The 13,751-nt window shown below is 42.7% G+C and overlaps 1 protein-coding gene across 1 annotated transcript in view; it reads right to left on the bottom strand.

Annotated features, from left to right (window-relative positions):
* The window catches only part of lrp1ab (low density lipoprotein receptor-related protein 1Ab), a 180,346-nt gene extending 166,958 nt beyond the window's left edge, over nucleotides 1–13,388 (bottom strand). The window contains exon 1 of the mRNA XM_080764626.1: nucleotides 12,748–13,388. Within this exon, the coding sequence (XP_080620752.1) occupies nucleotides 12,748–12,820 (73 nt within the window). The 5' untranslated portion in view covers nucleotides 12,821–13,388. The remainder of the gene's footprint in view (nucleotides 1–12,747) is intronic.
* Nucleotides 13,389–13,751: the final 363 nt, after the last annotated feature.

Here is a 13,751-nt window from a genome sequence, read left to right as displayed (position 1 = left end):
TCTGCAGGGCCTGAGCCCTCTCCTACCCTGGATGACTTGCCTCCCTCCGTATATTGGCAGCGAGTCGGAGGAGTGTTTGGGGGAAGGGAGGGACGGCGGCTGTGTTGCCAGATTGTGTGAGAGAATTCAGAAATAAGCAGCCAGGTCTATGAAAACAAGCCCAAAAGAAGCGACTAGGCTACAAGATCACGTTAAACCACATTGGCTATTTGAAAATGTCCGATCTACAAGCTCACAACGAGTCACATTTTCAAAAATAAATCTGGTGACAAAATGTGGAATATTTATGAAACATTTTAACAACACAAATCTGGTATGGGGCTACTCGGCACAAAATATTTTAGATGCAGAGTCCTTGGACAAATTAATCTGGGGGTCCTTGACTCATTGGCATGAAAATGTGTGAGAATCACTGGTTTAAACAACATCGGGTAACAACCCCGAAAATAAGCAAGTACAGTTTAGAAACAAGCCCAAAAAACCCTGCAACTACCAATATTTAGATTTACAAGCAACGTTACAGAAAACGAAGCCCAAAGTCGCTTATAATGAGCAGACTGGCAACATTGGACGGCGTGCAGGCAGCACAGGAGGGCTGCTGCGATGTGACTGAAATCACAAGAGAGCAGGAGAGGAGGGTAAGCGGTATCATTGCGGTCACGTTCCTGTAAACTGTCAAACTAAGGGATTTAGAGCCCAGGCTTCTCGGTGTGACAGTCAAAGTGTATGGGTGAGCGAAAGCACTTATGAGCGGTGGGTGTCAGGTTCTAAATAAATACATTTACAACAAGCTAAGGGGGTTGTTGCTGCTGTGGATCAAATCGCAGTGCTTCTTTTTTTTCTTTTTTTTTTAACACCCAACAACAACGGCAGGATATTTGAGAAGACCCAAAAGACAAGAGAGGGTTATAAAATGCAACTCTTTTGCACTCACTCTCCTACATTTGATAGTTTTGGGGCCAAAGCCGTAGAAAATGAAGTTGAGGATTTTAAGGAGTGTTACGTTTGAACAAAACATGTAAAAGAAAGAGACAGCAAAACGAGTCTGTGTTGAACTTGAAAAAGGGCCAGACAGAGGGTAACATCTGAGATAAAAAAGGGAGTGCACATTAAGAAGAGCAATACAAGAATCGATTGAGACCAGAAACTGACTCGATTTCGTCAATATGCACACACACCCAAACCCTGAACGAGACAGAGAGGGTAGCACCAGTCAGTTGCCCAGGCCTCATGGATAATTCACATGTGTATAAATCTATACTACTAAATCAGGCTTTAAGCCAGCCTGCTAGCTTTACTTCCTTTTCGCATACCAAAGTCCTATGGTTCCACTTCACATGACTCTAAATACACCACGTTTGCTCGTGCTTATATGTATGTGGCCATTTAATCCTGCCCAAACAACAACGCAGATAGGCCAACACTAGCCGCACAGTGACCCAGCCATGAGCCACCCTGTCCATGAGAGACGGTACTGAAGTCTGCAAACAGGCCACTTGTGCATCGGCATTCCCTCCGCTCTCTCCCTGGGTCCCAGTGTGCGAAGCAGCTGGGCTGAACCAGTTGTTCCCCATGACTGGGCATAAAACTGGAAATAAAACATTGTGGGTTCTAATTTTATCATAGCTCTACACACCAGCATGAAGTGACCACAGAGGGGAGAACCTCTGAGCCTAATTGGCGGTTGTGGCGGGGGGGAGGAGGGGGTTGGAGGCGGGGAGCAGGGTTTGGGGGGGGGGGGGGGGGGGGGGGCGGGGGGCGGGGGGGATTGGCATCCTTCCCCCCCTCTCAGCAGTCCCCTTTCAAAGCCCTCTGAAATATCTCAAACAGAGATGTGAATTGTTAATTCAGTCTGCAAACTCGCTTTTTTTCCAAAGGCGCTGCCAAAATGCTGACAATTTTTGGAAGGTCCAAATCAGGCTAAGGTCTAGGATGTTGTTCCATTTATGTCCATTTCACCTATGAGTGAGGGGAATGAAGAAGGCCCTTTATTTAGTCTCCTCAGACAAAACCAGTGACACACACACACATGGAGCAACCCCTCCCCTATATGGGTAACTTCATGCACGGGTACGTTTCCTTCACAACACTGCCAGTGCAACTACACCACTTCTTACTAGACTAGAGCTACACCGTGGCTCGATTATAGTGCTATGACAAGACGTAGAAAAGAAAGAAAGAAAGAAAGAAAGAAAGAAAGAAAGAAAACAATTAAAAACATGCAACAGTACAGTAGTACATTAGTACAGGACAGGGTTCAAAAGCATGAGCAGGACATGGACAGCGTGTCCATTATCCACCATAAAATCTGGCAATGAAATAAAAATAAGGTGTTCCAGTTTTTTAGTTTTAAGCTGCAAATTATTCCATGACCAATTTGGTTCTTGGTACAGAACAAGCTCATCTTGCCTGACTAAAGTTCGAACAGCAGGTACCGTTCAATGCACTTCCTACTGGAAATAGATCCATTGTTCTTGTTTTTACATAAAAAAAAAGAACACCCCGATAGTGTTTTCAAACCAACTCCCATCTGTAGGGATTTCCAGTAATATCACATTTCCTTGCTCTTTTAACCCATTCTGAACGGGAACCCATTTTGGTGTTTAGCATGATGTCGTGCTTTAGCTATTGAAAAATAGCAGATCTACAAGCTCATAGCGCGCCACCGAGTGGCGCGCTACGAGCTTGTAGGTCTGCTATTTTTGAAAAATCGAAGAACGACTAACATTTTTTAGAATCTGATCTCAGGTCAGAATGGGTTCATCAGACCAGTGTGTGTCCAGTGGAAACCTCGTATGAATCTGATCTCAGGTCAGAATGGGTTAAGAAGTTATACAGCATCCCGTGCTGGCTGTGGATTTCATTTTGAATACTTTCAGTGGCAGGCGTTAGTGTAGACATTAAATATGAATGCCGAAGCACTCTCCAGATCAACTGGAAGCCGGGGAATGCACGAAGGCTGTCCCTCTCTTTTTTAGAAATGGTCATAATATTTGTCCAAGAAATACCTGAGAAGCTCAGGAGCCTTTTCGCACGTCTGGCCCACTGGGTCATAGGAGGCTACTGTTATCAGTGGCCATCCAGGCCCACATCAGTGCCACGGCTCGTTCAGAAGCTAGATTCCACATGGTGCAGTTAGCCAAACGGCTTTGGCAAACGTGCATCACTTTCAGAAGTAACGTGCCGTTGTAGAGGACAGAAGACTAATTGGGAGGAGATGTACAGTATATGTGAGAGACAAATATGGACAGAGTGAGTCACACTAGGGCTGAACAATTTGGACAAAATCCAATATCACAATATCTTTGACCAAATAGGCAAATGCCTCTAATGATATTGTGAGGATAATAATATGCTTTATCTGCCCTTACAAAATAAAATAAAAATTGGCCTGGGCCCGCTTAGCGGTCCAGGCCAAGCATGATAGTGTGTTGTTGGTTCGAGTCCCGATCCAGACAAACGTTGTTGTGTCTCTTTTCCTCCCTGTCTACCTACCGTACAACTATCAATAAAGGCAAAAAGGCCCAAAAATATCTTTTAACAAAAAAATGTTGTATAAAATACTGTAGAGATTAAAACAAGGAAAAGACAACACTTTACAGTATACCATATCACCATATTAGCATACAATATTGGAAATGCCAGACGATAACTATTCGATATGGATACAATATTGACCATATCAATGGTCAATAACCCAAAGGGCGGGGGGGGGGTGGGGTGGCATGACGTGAGAGCCAAATGGCTGTCGTGTGAATATACTAGTGAATTCTTAACCCATTCTGACCTGAGATCAGATTCATACGAGGTTTCCACTGGACACACCACTGGTCTGATTAACCCATTCTGACCTGAGATCAGATTCTAAAAAAATGTCAGTCAATTCTTCGATTTTTCCAAAAATAGCAGACCTACAAGCTCGTAGCGCGCCACTCGGTGGCGCGCTATGAGCTTGTAGATCTGCTATTTTTCACTAGCTAAAGCATAACATGATGCTAACACCAAAATGGGTTCCCGTTCAGAATGGGTTAAGAAGGCAACCCGCCTGGTGATGGAAGTCTCCAGTCAGAGGCAGTCAGCCGAGTGATGGAAGTCTCTCCACGCAGTCAGACATCATGGCCAGCTGTAGAACAGACCACACCACTGACCCACTTTCACTCCCGTTCCCTCTCACAACATGACCATCCCTTGCTCCACAAATCAACTCCAGACCCACGCAGGCACATTCCAGCACCTTCTAATTGATTTCATGTGTCGAATTTCACCTCAAGTAGATACTCACTCGAAGAAGAAGAGTAGAACCGGATTTTTAAAGGAAAGCAAAAAGGGCGCTTTGGTTTCCAAGCGTAAAAATGAAGTGAAAGTAAATGTTGTACTTATGCAACATGTGTGTTAATTGCACTCTTACAGTTAAAGGGTTTTTCATTCAATGAAGATTGAATTGGCTGTCCCGACTCTTCTGTTGCAATACATTTTAATTCATTTAAAATGTGCCATGATGGAAGTGTCAACTTTCCTCCAAGCACAGATACAGTATGGACTACTATGGAACACTAATTACAATAAAATAAAATAAAATCTTTAAAAGAGAACTGGAACACAACACCACCGCCAAACTGTTTGCCAAGCAGATATAAATGTGAAAACTACATTTGTTTCACATGCATGCCTCTAACACTGAGCTCATCAAAGTGGAATCTCAGTGTGCTCCAACCAATCCCATCCCCTTGTGAATAATTTCCAGGCAGAGCGACAGAGCATGGATTCTATTAAATGCAGTTTAAAAAGATAAGGGTACAAATGGGAATCTGAAAAAAAGGGGTCTTGAATAAATAAATGGGCCTTGTGGGTCTCGGTGTGCGTGGGGCGTTCACTGGGGTGACAGGGAGGTGGAAAAGAACCACCACTGCAAACGCAAAGACCAGGGCTGTTTCTCATCACCCATCACCCCTCTCTTCAGTACTCACTGATCCTACAGTGTGTTGTGGAACTTGGGTCTTCCAGAGTGTTCCATGGACTGAGAAGGGGGAAAAAAAGGACTGAAAATAAAATAAAAAGAAAACAGCAAGTCAACCGCAGTATGTAATTAGACCCCTGAGGTCAAGTTTGAAATGATTTCTCTGTGCTCTTGTTTAGTAAGATTTCAAAGCAAGAACCCCAGCTTTATAAGTAACAACTAAAGCCAAACAATGACCAAGAAGAGGAAGAGAATGAGGGCAGAGGAACTTCTGGTTATTCCTGGATGTTTGTGGTGCATTAATTATTCAAAAGGAAGGATTTATTTTTCTCTCTCTCTAACTAGAGGCAGAGTACTTTGAATTTAAAATAATTCTACAGGCAATCACAGTATTACAGATAAGTGAAAATAGTTCCATTTAGACTCATCATTAACTGTTTAATCCCTATTTTACACTTCATTGTACAACACAGTGTTGAACAGCAAACTGGATAGCCGATCTACAAGCTCTAATAGGGAGCAGTTGTTTTACTACTGGTAAGTGAAGACAAGAGAGTCTGATTTAGGCTCATCATAATTTCATGATCATGATCTTTTTTTCCCTAAATGTCCACCTATGGCTTGCCCAAAATAGGGACACCAGGTTGTAAGTGGCGGAGGAAAAAACAAGTACAACACAAGTACAATATTATAGGAATATTATAGGCCAAAAGTCCTATCCTATCACCCGCCCTAAGCACTGCTGTGGCCACTGCTGAATCACTACTCATTCAATGGCAGCACTGTCCAATGGAAACAACCACTTAGCTTTGTGCAGGCCAACCCACTGGCCCAGTATCAACACAGTTGACCGGCTTACAGGACACACGCAACATCTAGGTTCAGGCCAATCAACTTCTAATCCACAAAAGTCATTTTCAAAGTGGCTGAACATGCATACAAACAACAGCTGCACTTTAGAGGCAGTTAGTGTCCTCCCGTCGTGCCCCGAAGGCCTTTTTGTGTCATAGGACAACAAAGGGGTCCAGAAGTGACCTCTGAGGTAACTCGATGAGGCTCTGCATGCCGTCACAGGACACAGTCAGCCATAAAAGCCCACGGAGAGCAGGGTTAACGGTGAGAGTGAGAGAATGAGATTGATTAACAGAGATTAATGCTAGGAGTTCCTCTGCCATGTCCAGTTTTGCCCTCTCTTTACACAGTAAAATCCTAACTCAGAACTGTACATACTTTGATGCGGTTAAAAATAGAAAATGGGAGCCACAAAATGAAGGCCGGACAACAATGTAAATGGAGGCATTCATTGAAAGTTGCCAACATCATGGCCATAAATCTTCCGCTTGCTTTACTCCTGTTCTCTGAAATTAGGACACAAAAACAAAGATGGTAAAAAATGAGGAAGGAGAATGTCACTAAACAAGTGGTTCTCAAACATTTGCATATAAAAGAACCCCAAATCAATAGTGCCCGCTGCCAGGGGCCCCCAAAAAAAGAAGATTGTTGTTGTTATATTAGATTTTGTACTTACTTAAGACACGCAAAATACAGCCCTATGTCTTTTAACTTCCATTATTTATTTTGGTTTGAAGTTAATTTGTTTATTTACGTTTAATTTCTCTATAGAAACGTACAGTAGTTGATCTGAAGTCATTGTTAATTATACATTACACTCTCTCACTGGGCTAACGTTTGGCTAGTGAATAATGGTGAAATTAAACTGTTGCTCATTTAGCCTCAAGGGTCCTTGATGGGGTTCCAGTGGGTCGCAGGCCCCCACTTTAAGGACAAAACAGTTCAGAAAGAAAGATCACTGTGAATGAGAGCGGATCTGTGTATCCGTTCTGCACCACTCATTACATTTACGTACTTCAAAGCCAGCAGAAGGCTGGAATGTGTGTGGCTCAATAATTGCCTGGAATGAACCATAAACAATGCATAAATGAGTTGTCATGCAGTTCACATCTTAATAGACCACCTCTTTGTTCAGTGGCAAGACCCTAAATCTTCAATGTGTCAAACACAAAAACATAAAAACAAAAGATCTTTCTTTACATGTATTTCCCAGTCTATGTGTGCCATCACTGAATTCTAATGGCAATTTAATTGCAAAATTAAAGCTGCATCCATAAGATTCATGTAGTTGCTGGGATTCAAACCTAGGTCACCCGCACGGGTGACAACATGTTGAGCTCCAGCGGAACTCCCACTTGGGCAGTGGTTCCTACCCGAACACAGGGGTCGGACTTTCTCATTAGAAGAGCGAATGAGAACCTATTGTATGACCATATTCTATACAGAAGATTGGTCAAAGTAACCTCTTATTAATTCAGAATTTCAACTTTAGGGAATACTCATTCAAGGTAATATGTTATAAAAAACACACTGGCCTACATCCTGGCCTACACTGTCACCTGGGGGGGGGGGGTCCCCAGATGACAGTGAGTGAAGTGACAATTTAACTAAGGATACTACCTGTGTCTTTAATACATAAAACAAAAAAAGAAAAGACCATTACTGCACCATAATCAACAAACTATTACTAAACTATACTATAAAAACTGGTTAAACAATGCAAAAAGGCCAAATTGGTAAAATATCCGATCTACAGTGCCACAATGCCTTGCAACATGAGGCTTGTTGTATATAAACTGTGGTTCTCTTCCTGTCTGATAGGAAGATGTTACATTCTTCCTGGTGTGATGATGACTGTCTTTTTTTTGCCAGTCTTATGATGTTGCTTTGTTCATCTTAGGGTCCTTTGAACATGCCTTGCATGAAAAAGGTAAACCAACAACGCCACAAGTGCACGTTTGGGACATGAAATAAATGGATCTTCCATCTATGCATTTTTACAGGTAGAGTAAACAAGACAGTTCAAACATTGCAACAGGTTGCAACATTTGCCTCACACACCATGCACGGCTGTGTGAATGCTGGCTTTTTGACATCTTTTGCCTTTGTGCATCATTGATGCTGAACTCCTCACCCTCACGCTGGCCACGAAATATTGTCTGCACTCTAGGGACTTTAAAAAAAAACTGCTCTTCCTCTCATGTCAATCTTAGATCAACATATAGCAGATATATATATATCTGCTATTTTCACAATATGTGGAACCTCGACTCTTCAAGAGCTTATCAGGGTGGGTGGTCTACAGTTCAAATATTATCTTTTTGGGGGTCGCGACCTGGAAAAAATGGAAAACGTGACCCTTAAAAATTGGTCTGCAACACAAACATGGGTCCCGACCCACTGATTGGGAAACGATGATCTATGAAACAAACAGCTACAGTAAGTAGCAACATGTTGATGCAGCATTCACAGGCAACAGCCTCAGGTTGAAAGTGCAATGACTGAATATGATAAAAGTAGACAGGTTTGGCACGAGGCAGCAATCCATGAAATTGAAATCTTATCTACATCCATATATTTTCTTCTCTCCTCTGGCCAGGTGTAAAAGCCACTGAGGGGTCTTTATGTGTTCAATTCTCCCAGTAACCCGTTAGATTTTCCCAAGTGTAACCACCGGAATCAAACCCAGGTCTCTCGCATGAGAAACAAAACATTTAGCCTACCGCCTCAGCCACAAGGGAATCCCCACTTTCCTCGTGGCCAAGGGAGATATTAGGCTTTTGGGCTACAGGCACTGCTGCACATGCATGCATGCGCTGGAGTGTGCGCTGGATATGGATCTAAGATTGCCATGAGAGGAATAGCAGTTTTATTTTTTTTAAGTCCCTAGAGTGCAGACCATCTTTCGAGGCCAGCCCGAGGCGTGAGGGTGAGTTCACCATCACAAAGGCAAAAGATGTCAAAAAGCCAGCATTCACACAGCCGTGCATGGTGTGAGGCAAATGTTGCAACCGGTTGCAATGTTTGAACTGTCTTGTTTACTCTACCTGTAAAAATGCATAGATGGAAGATCTATTTATTTCATGTCCCAAACGTGCACTTGTGGCGTTGTTGGTTTACCTTTTTCATGCAAGGCATGTTCAAAGGACCCTAAGATGAACAAAGCAACATCATAAGACTGGCAAAAAAAAGACAGTCATCATCACACCAGGAAGAATGTAACATGTTCCTATCAGACAGGAAGAGAACCACAGTTTTTATAGCCTGCAACAACCCACGGGCATCTTACAGAGCCGCATTAATACTCACCCACACTGCATAATTTTGTTCAATAAGCCAATCCAGTGAATCCACAGATTTGGGTATCTTAGGCGCTAAACAGAGTAAACAGTGATGTAAACCTAGCTACCAGAAGACATCATTCACATTTCACAATACTGTACATCCTAATGATCCTATTCACAATCACAAAATACTCTTTCATCTGTGGTGTTATGCTTTTGCATGCGGGGAACCACACTGAAGACGTTCATGCTAATCTGTTTTCAGCTTGTGATCTCAGTTAAATCGACAATGCAGGAAGAGAGAGTGTAAAAATATGATGCATCTCTTCAGTATACTGTGCTGAAGAGCGGCATCCTTTTTTACATGGTCAAGGATTCTGGAGCCTGGTGGTATCGATTTTGGATATTGCATAATTATTCTTTAGGTTAAATGACAAAAGCCTGCCGATTACGACCACAACAAAGTCCTATTCAATCTCATTTCCATTACTTCAAATGCCACATTTAAAGTTACACCCACTGCCTGTTTGTTTTATTCTGCTATTAGTGTAGATTTTAAACTTAAACATTAAATTCCCATTGACAATGAATGGAAAATTCATACATGTCTGAGCAAATCGACATGTTAGGTCATAATGATGTACGATGATAAGAGCACCCCGGGCCCTTCACATGGGTCACTGGGTGTGATTTTTATTATAGATAATTATCCCAAAGCGAATATGTGTCAAGTCACCTAATCTAATGGACTATAAGCAGCTTCTGCACTGTCTGTCTGTACAATAACTGTTCTTAGGTCACAAGTAGAAGTAACCACGTGTAATGGCTGGAGAGAGCAATCCAAGTGCTATTATCTGTTGAATTTGTATGAAGGATGCTGCATTTTTCCAACAGATGTTTTCCAGTGATAGTTCTAAGGTAAGCTAAAGCCAGGTCCCATTAAAAGGTCATTCAAACAGACTGTAGTCTCCTTAGGAATTCAACCTCTTTAGCCTCTGACCCACATCTGCACATTTCACCAAGCATTCACTACTTTCTGATGGGGATTACAATCATGTATTGTACAGCATGTCAGCTCAGCCATAATTTAATGCAACATCCCTGAACTGCTTTTTAACCACTTAAACCCTAGTGTCTACTGTCTGCCCCTGTTCTGCTGGTGAACATTCCGCGAAAACAGCAGATCTACAAGCGACTATGTGAGTTTATAGATTTCGGCAAAGATCTGGGGAGGGAAATATTAGTAGATTTATTGTAGTCCTGGGACCCCGGTCAGCAAAGTATAAAGAGTAATATGTGGTTAAGTGGCTTATATTAAAGTTCACCAACAACACCACAGACACACATTTGTCATAACAACTGTACACTTCATGACGTGTTTCCATGTTGTGTGGGCACCAAGTTGCTGTTACTCAATTTTGCCTTTGGATTATTTATTATATTTATTTAATGTGTTTTGTCTTTTTTGCCTTTATCGATAGATAAATATTGACAGGAAAGAGGGAGTGAGAGACAGGGGAGAGACATGCAGCAACGGCCATCATGAACGGGACTCGAACACGCTGTCAGGCCAGAGGCCTATATGAGGCCTATATGAGCCTGAACCGCTTTTATGTGCCAAATCGAGCCTGTCAAACTATTTGCAACCAACAATACAGTCACGGTACTACAGTCACCTGGCCTCCGTCTCTTCCAAACTTTCTGGGCCCTGAGTTCAGGCGGCGGCCCAGTGGTGGTCACTGGATCCTGACAAATCCAAGCGTTATCAGTTTGGTACTAGGCTGACCCTGCACGGTTCATGCCCAAACGTCCACCCTTTGGGACCAGCACTGTCATTGGGCGGCACTGCCACTCGGCAGCCACAGTTGCGTCAACATTCAGCATTGTTGCTGGCAAGAGATCTATACGTCCAGTCCAGTCGGTGTGGCATTTATAGCTCTGCTTGTCCACGAGGTAACTCATTTGTCTGTCGGTGCCATATAGAGTGCCTGCAGTCAGAGCTGATTCCTGGTTAAGTTTATTTTGTTTTAGCCCCCCCCCCCCCCCCCCACAGCCACCCACGCACCACACCGAGTCCTTTAGCTAGCCCCTCCCCCACCGTCACATCCACATTGGATTAATGGTCTTCCTGTGTCCAGATCCTATGGTTCTCCAGATGTTATGGATGAGGTGGGAGGAGCTTACTGAGTTCAGTATGCATTTCACTCTGAACACTGCACATGTATTTACATTAACAACAGACATACACACACACATATATATATATATATATATATACATACACACGCACACACACACACACACAATATATAAATAAAATAACTGATACTGTAAAAGAAACTGCTGTTTCTTACTGTCGAGGTCAGTGTGGTAATGTTCTATTTACCACAACAAATATGGAATTGGAAAAGGAGCAGTGTGTTTGGTTCTCCATCCGATACAGTCTGCGTGGAAACACCCACACAATATTTTCTTAATATCTCGGCAAAGATGTTTAGAATAATGACATCAATAATTCACATTGCACTAACACACAACATGATGGGCTTTCCTTGAAACCCAAAGGACGTGCCTGCCTGCACAGGTTGGATCATTTGCAATATCATTATTACACCCTCCAAAAACACAAGCTGATGTTCACTCAACAGGTCACCAATTGGAATACTTTGGAATATCTAATCAGGAGACAGGGATTAAAGGAGCCCCACTGAAATCAGACAACCAATCTCACGATGTGGTAAGAGAGTACTGGTGCCGCTATTCAATTGATCTTTCCATCATCAGTCAGTACCTGGCTAGCTGGCTGTCACTGGGAGGAGGTGCACGGCCTGTTGAGATACAATTATGATTTTTCAGCTACCGACACTGCACGTCGGGGCAAGCCTCGCCATTAAGGGGTACAGCACAACCAAACGCAACTGTTTGCACATCCGTGAAGTATGTCAAAACAAACGATGAAAACCGATCCCAACAATATGTTCCACAGGTTTGATTCACGACAACTCACGCGTGCTCCTCCGATTTTCTGAACAACAAACCAGCCCATGCATTTAAATGGCTACGTGTTCTTCGATTGACATCTATGGTCACACAGAGAATATTGTTGGAAGAATCGTGTTCTTATATTGCACAATGGAGCGGCAATATTGATATTTTTGTCGCAGCCATGTCGCTTTTGTGGAAACGGGGCTGATCATTTAAATGCCTGCGATTGCCTTTTTACCTGCTGAATATTCCTAGTGTGGCAACATCATTGCCTTTCATTCGAATAGGCCTATTATGACTGGTAAAACACAAGCGCTGTGAAATTGCATATGCTACACATTTGAAAAATAATCGGCATGCTATGCATGTCGATTATTACTTATGCTTCTATGTATTAGGCTACCATAGGGTAGGCTGGAATAGCCCACCTTCTCTTGATTAAATCTTTTTTATCACGAATCATCGATCTCTCTCTGCTGGTCTGGCGCACTGTGTTGTGAAATATAGCCTGTTTGCGCTGTTGGTTCCAACTCTGATGAATGTAGGCCTACACAGTACACACACTGACTGACATACACACAGAGAGGGAGATGCTTTGCAAAAGTGGTCACGCTCTACTACACGAGTAGTCTATCACAATGCAAAAAAAATAACACGGGGGGCTCTTACCTTCGATTGCTCCAACAGGAGATATTATCTCCAACGTGAGTATAAATCCCAAGAAGAACAACCTCATTGCCATCTCCTGAGCAATGCCCGTTGGCACCGCCGTTATAAACGTATAAAGGGAAAGTTGTCTGGAATTCTAAAACCAAACAATACGAATCAACCACCACATCCGAACCCCTGGCCCGTGGGGTGCGATTGTCGGTGAATTGCACCCGTATAACCACGCACACTAGTGGACGCTTTGGCTAGGCAGCTTCTGTAATAAAACAATAAAAAATGCAAGATAAAATGAACACGTAAAAAAGGCTACAGCCCGACGAGGCTATAGGCAGTGCTGCTGCACGCTCATGTATTATTTCTAATTGATTATCGGCGTTCAAACATGATGCACACACACACAGGCACAGTGTAACCTCTGTCTTGTCTGTAATGAGGTCTCTCTGTCTCACTACTATACAACCATGCCACCAACAAAAAACGTCCAGTCCTAGACGAGTCCTTGCTGGAACTGTCGGCTCTGTTAAAAATTAGTCCATGCCAAAAAACTTAAAAAAATAAAAAAGTAAAAAGCGTTTTTCTCCTTTGTGGAGCGCCGATACCTCCGTTGGTTGTTGCTGGTGGTTACAATACATGTGTGTGTGGATGGTTCGGTTCAATCTGTGGAGCTCCACTCCAGCAGCACTGAACTGACTGTGCAGTGTTGCCAGATTATGCGAGAGAAATAAGCAACAAGGTCTATGAAAACAAGCCCCAAAGAAGCGAGCAGTTCGCCCTCATTCAACTTTAAGCGGTTTGAAAATATTTGAATAAATTCTAAAAATGACTCAGTCTCTGAGTAATATATTTTAAACATTTTTTTAACACAAATCTTGTATGGGGGTCCATATCATAAAATGTTTTGAGATGGGGGTCCTTGTCTTGAAAATGAACCCCTGGTTTAAACAACATTAGGAAACAAATATTTACAAACAACTTGTACAGGCAAAACAAGCCCAAAGTCGCCT

Source organism: Protomyctophum bolini (genome assembly GCF_963924005.1).
Source record: "Protomyctophum bolini genome assembly, chromosome: 5".
Lineage (NCBI taxonomy): Eukaryota > Metazoa > Chordata > Actinopteri > Myctophiformes > Myctophidae > Protomyctophum > Protomyctophum bolini.
This window is presented reverse-complemented; position numbering and strand designations above follow the sequence as displayed.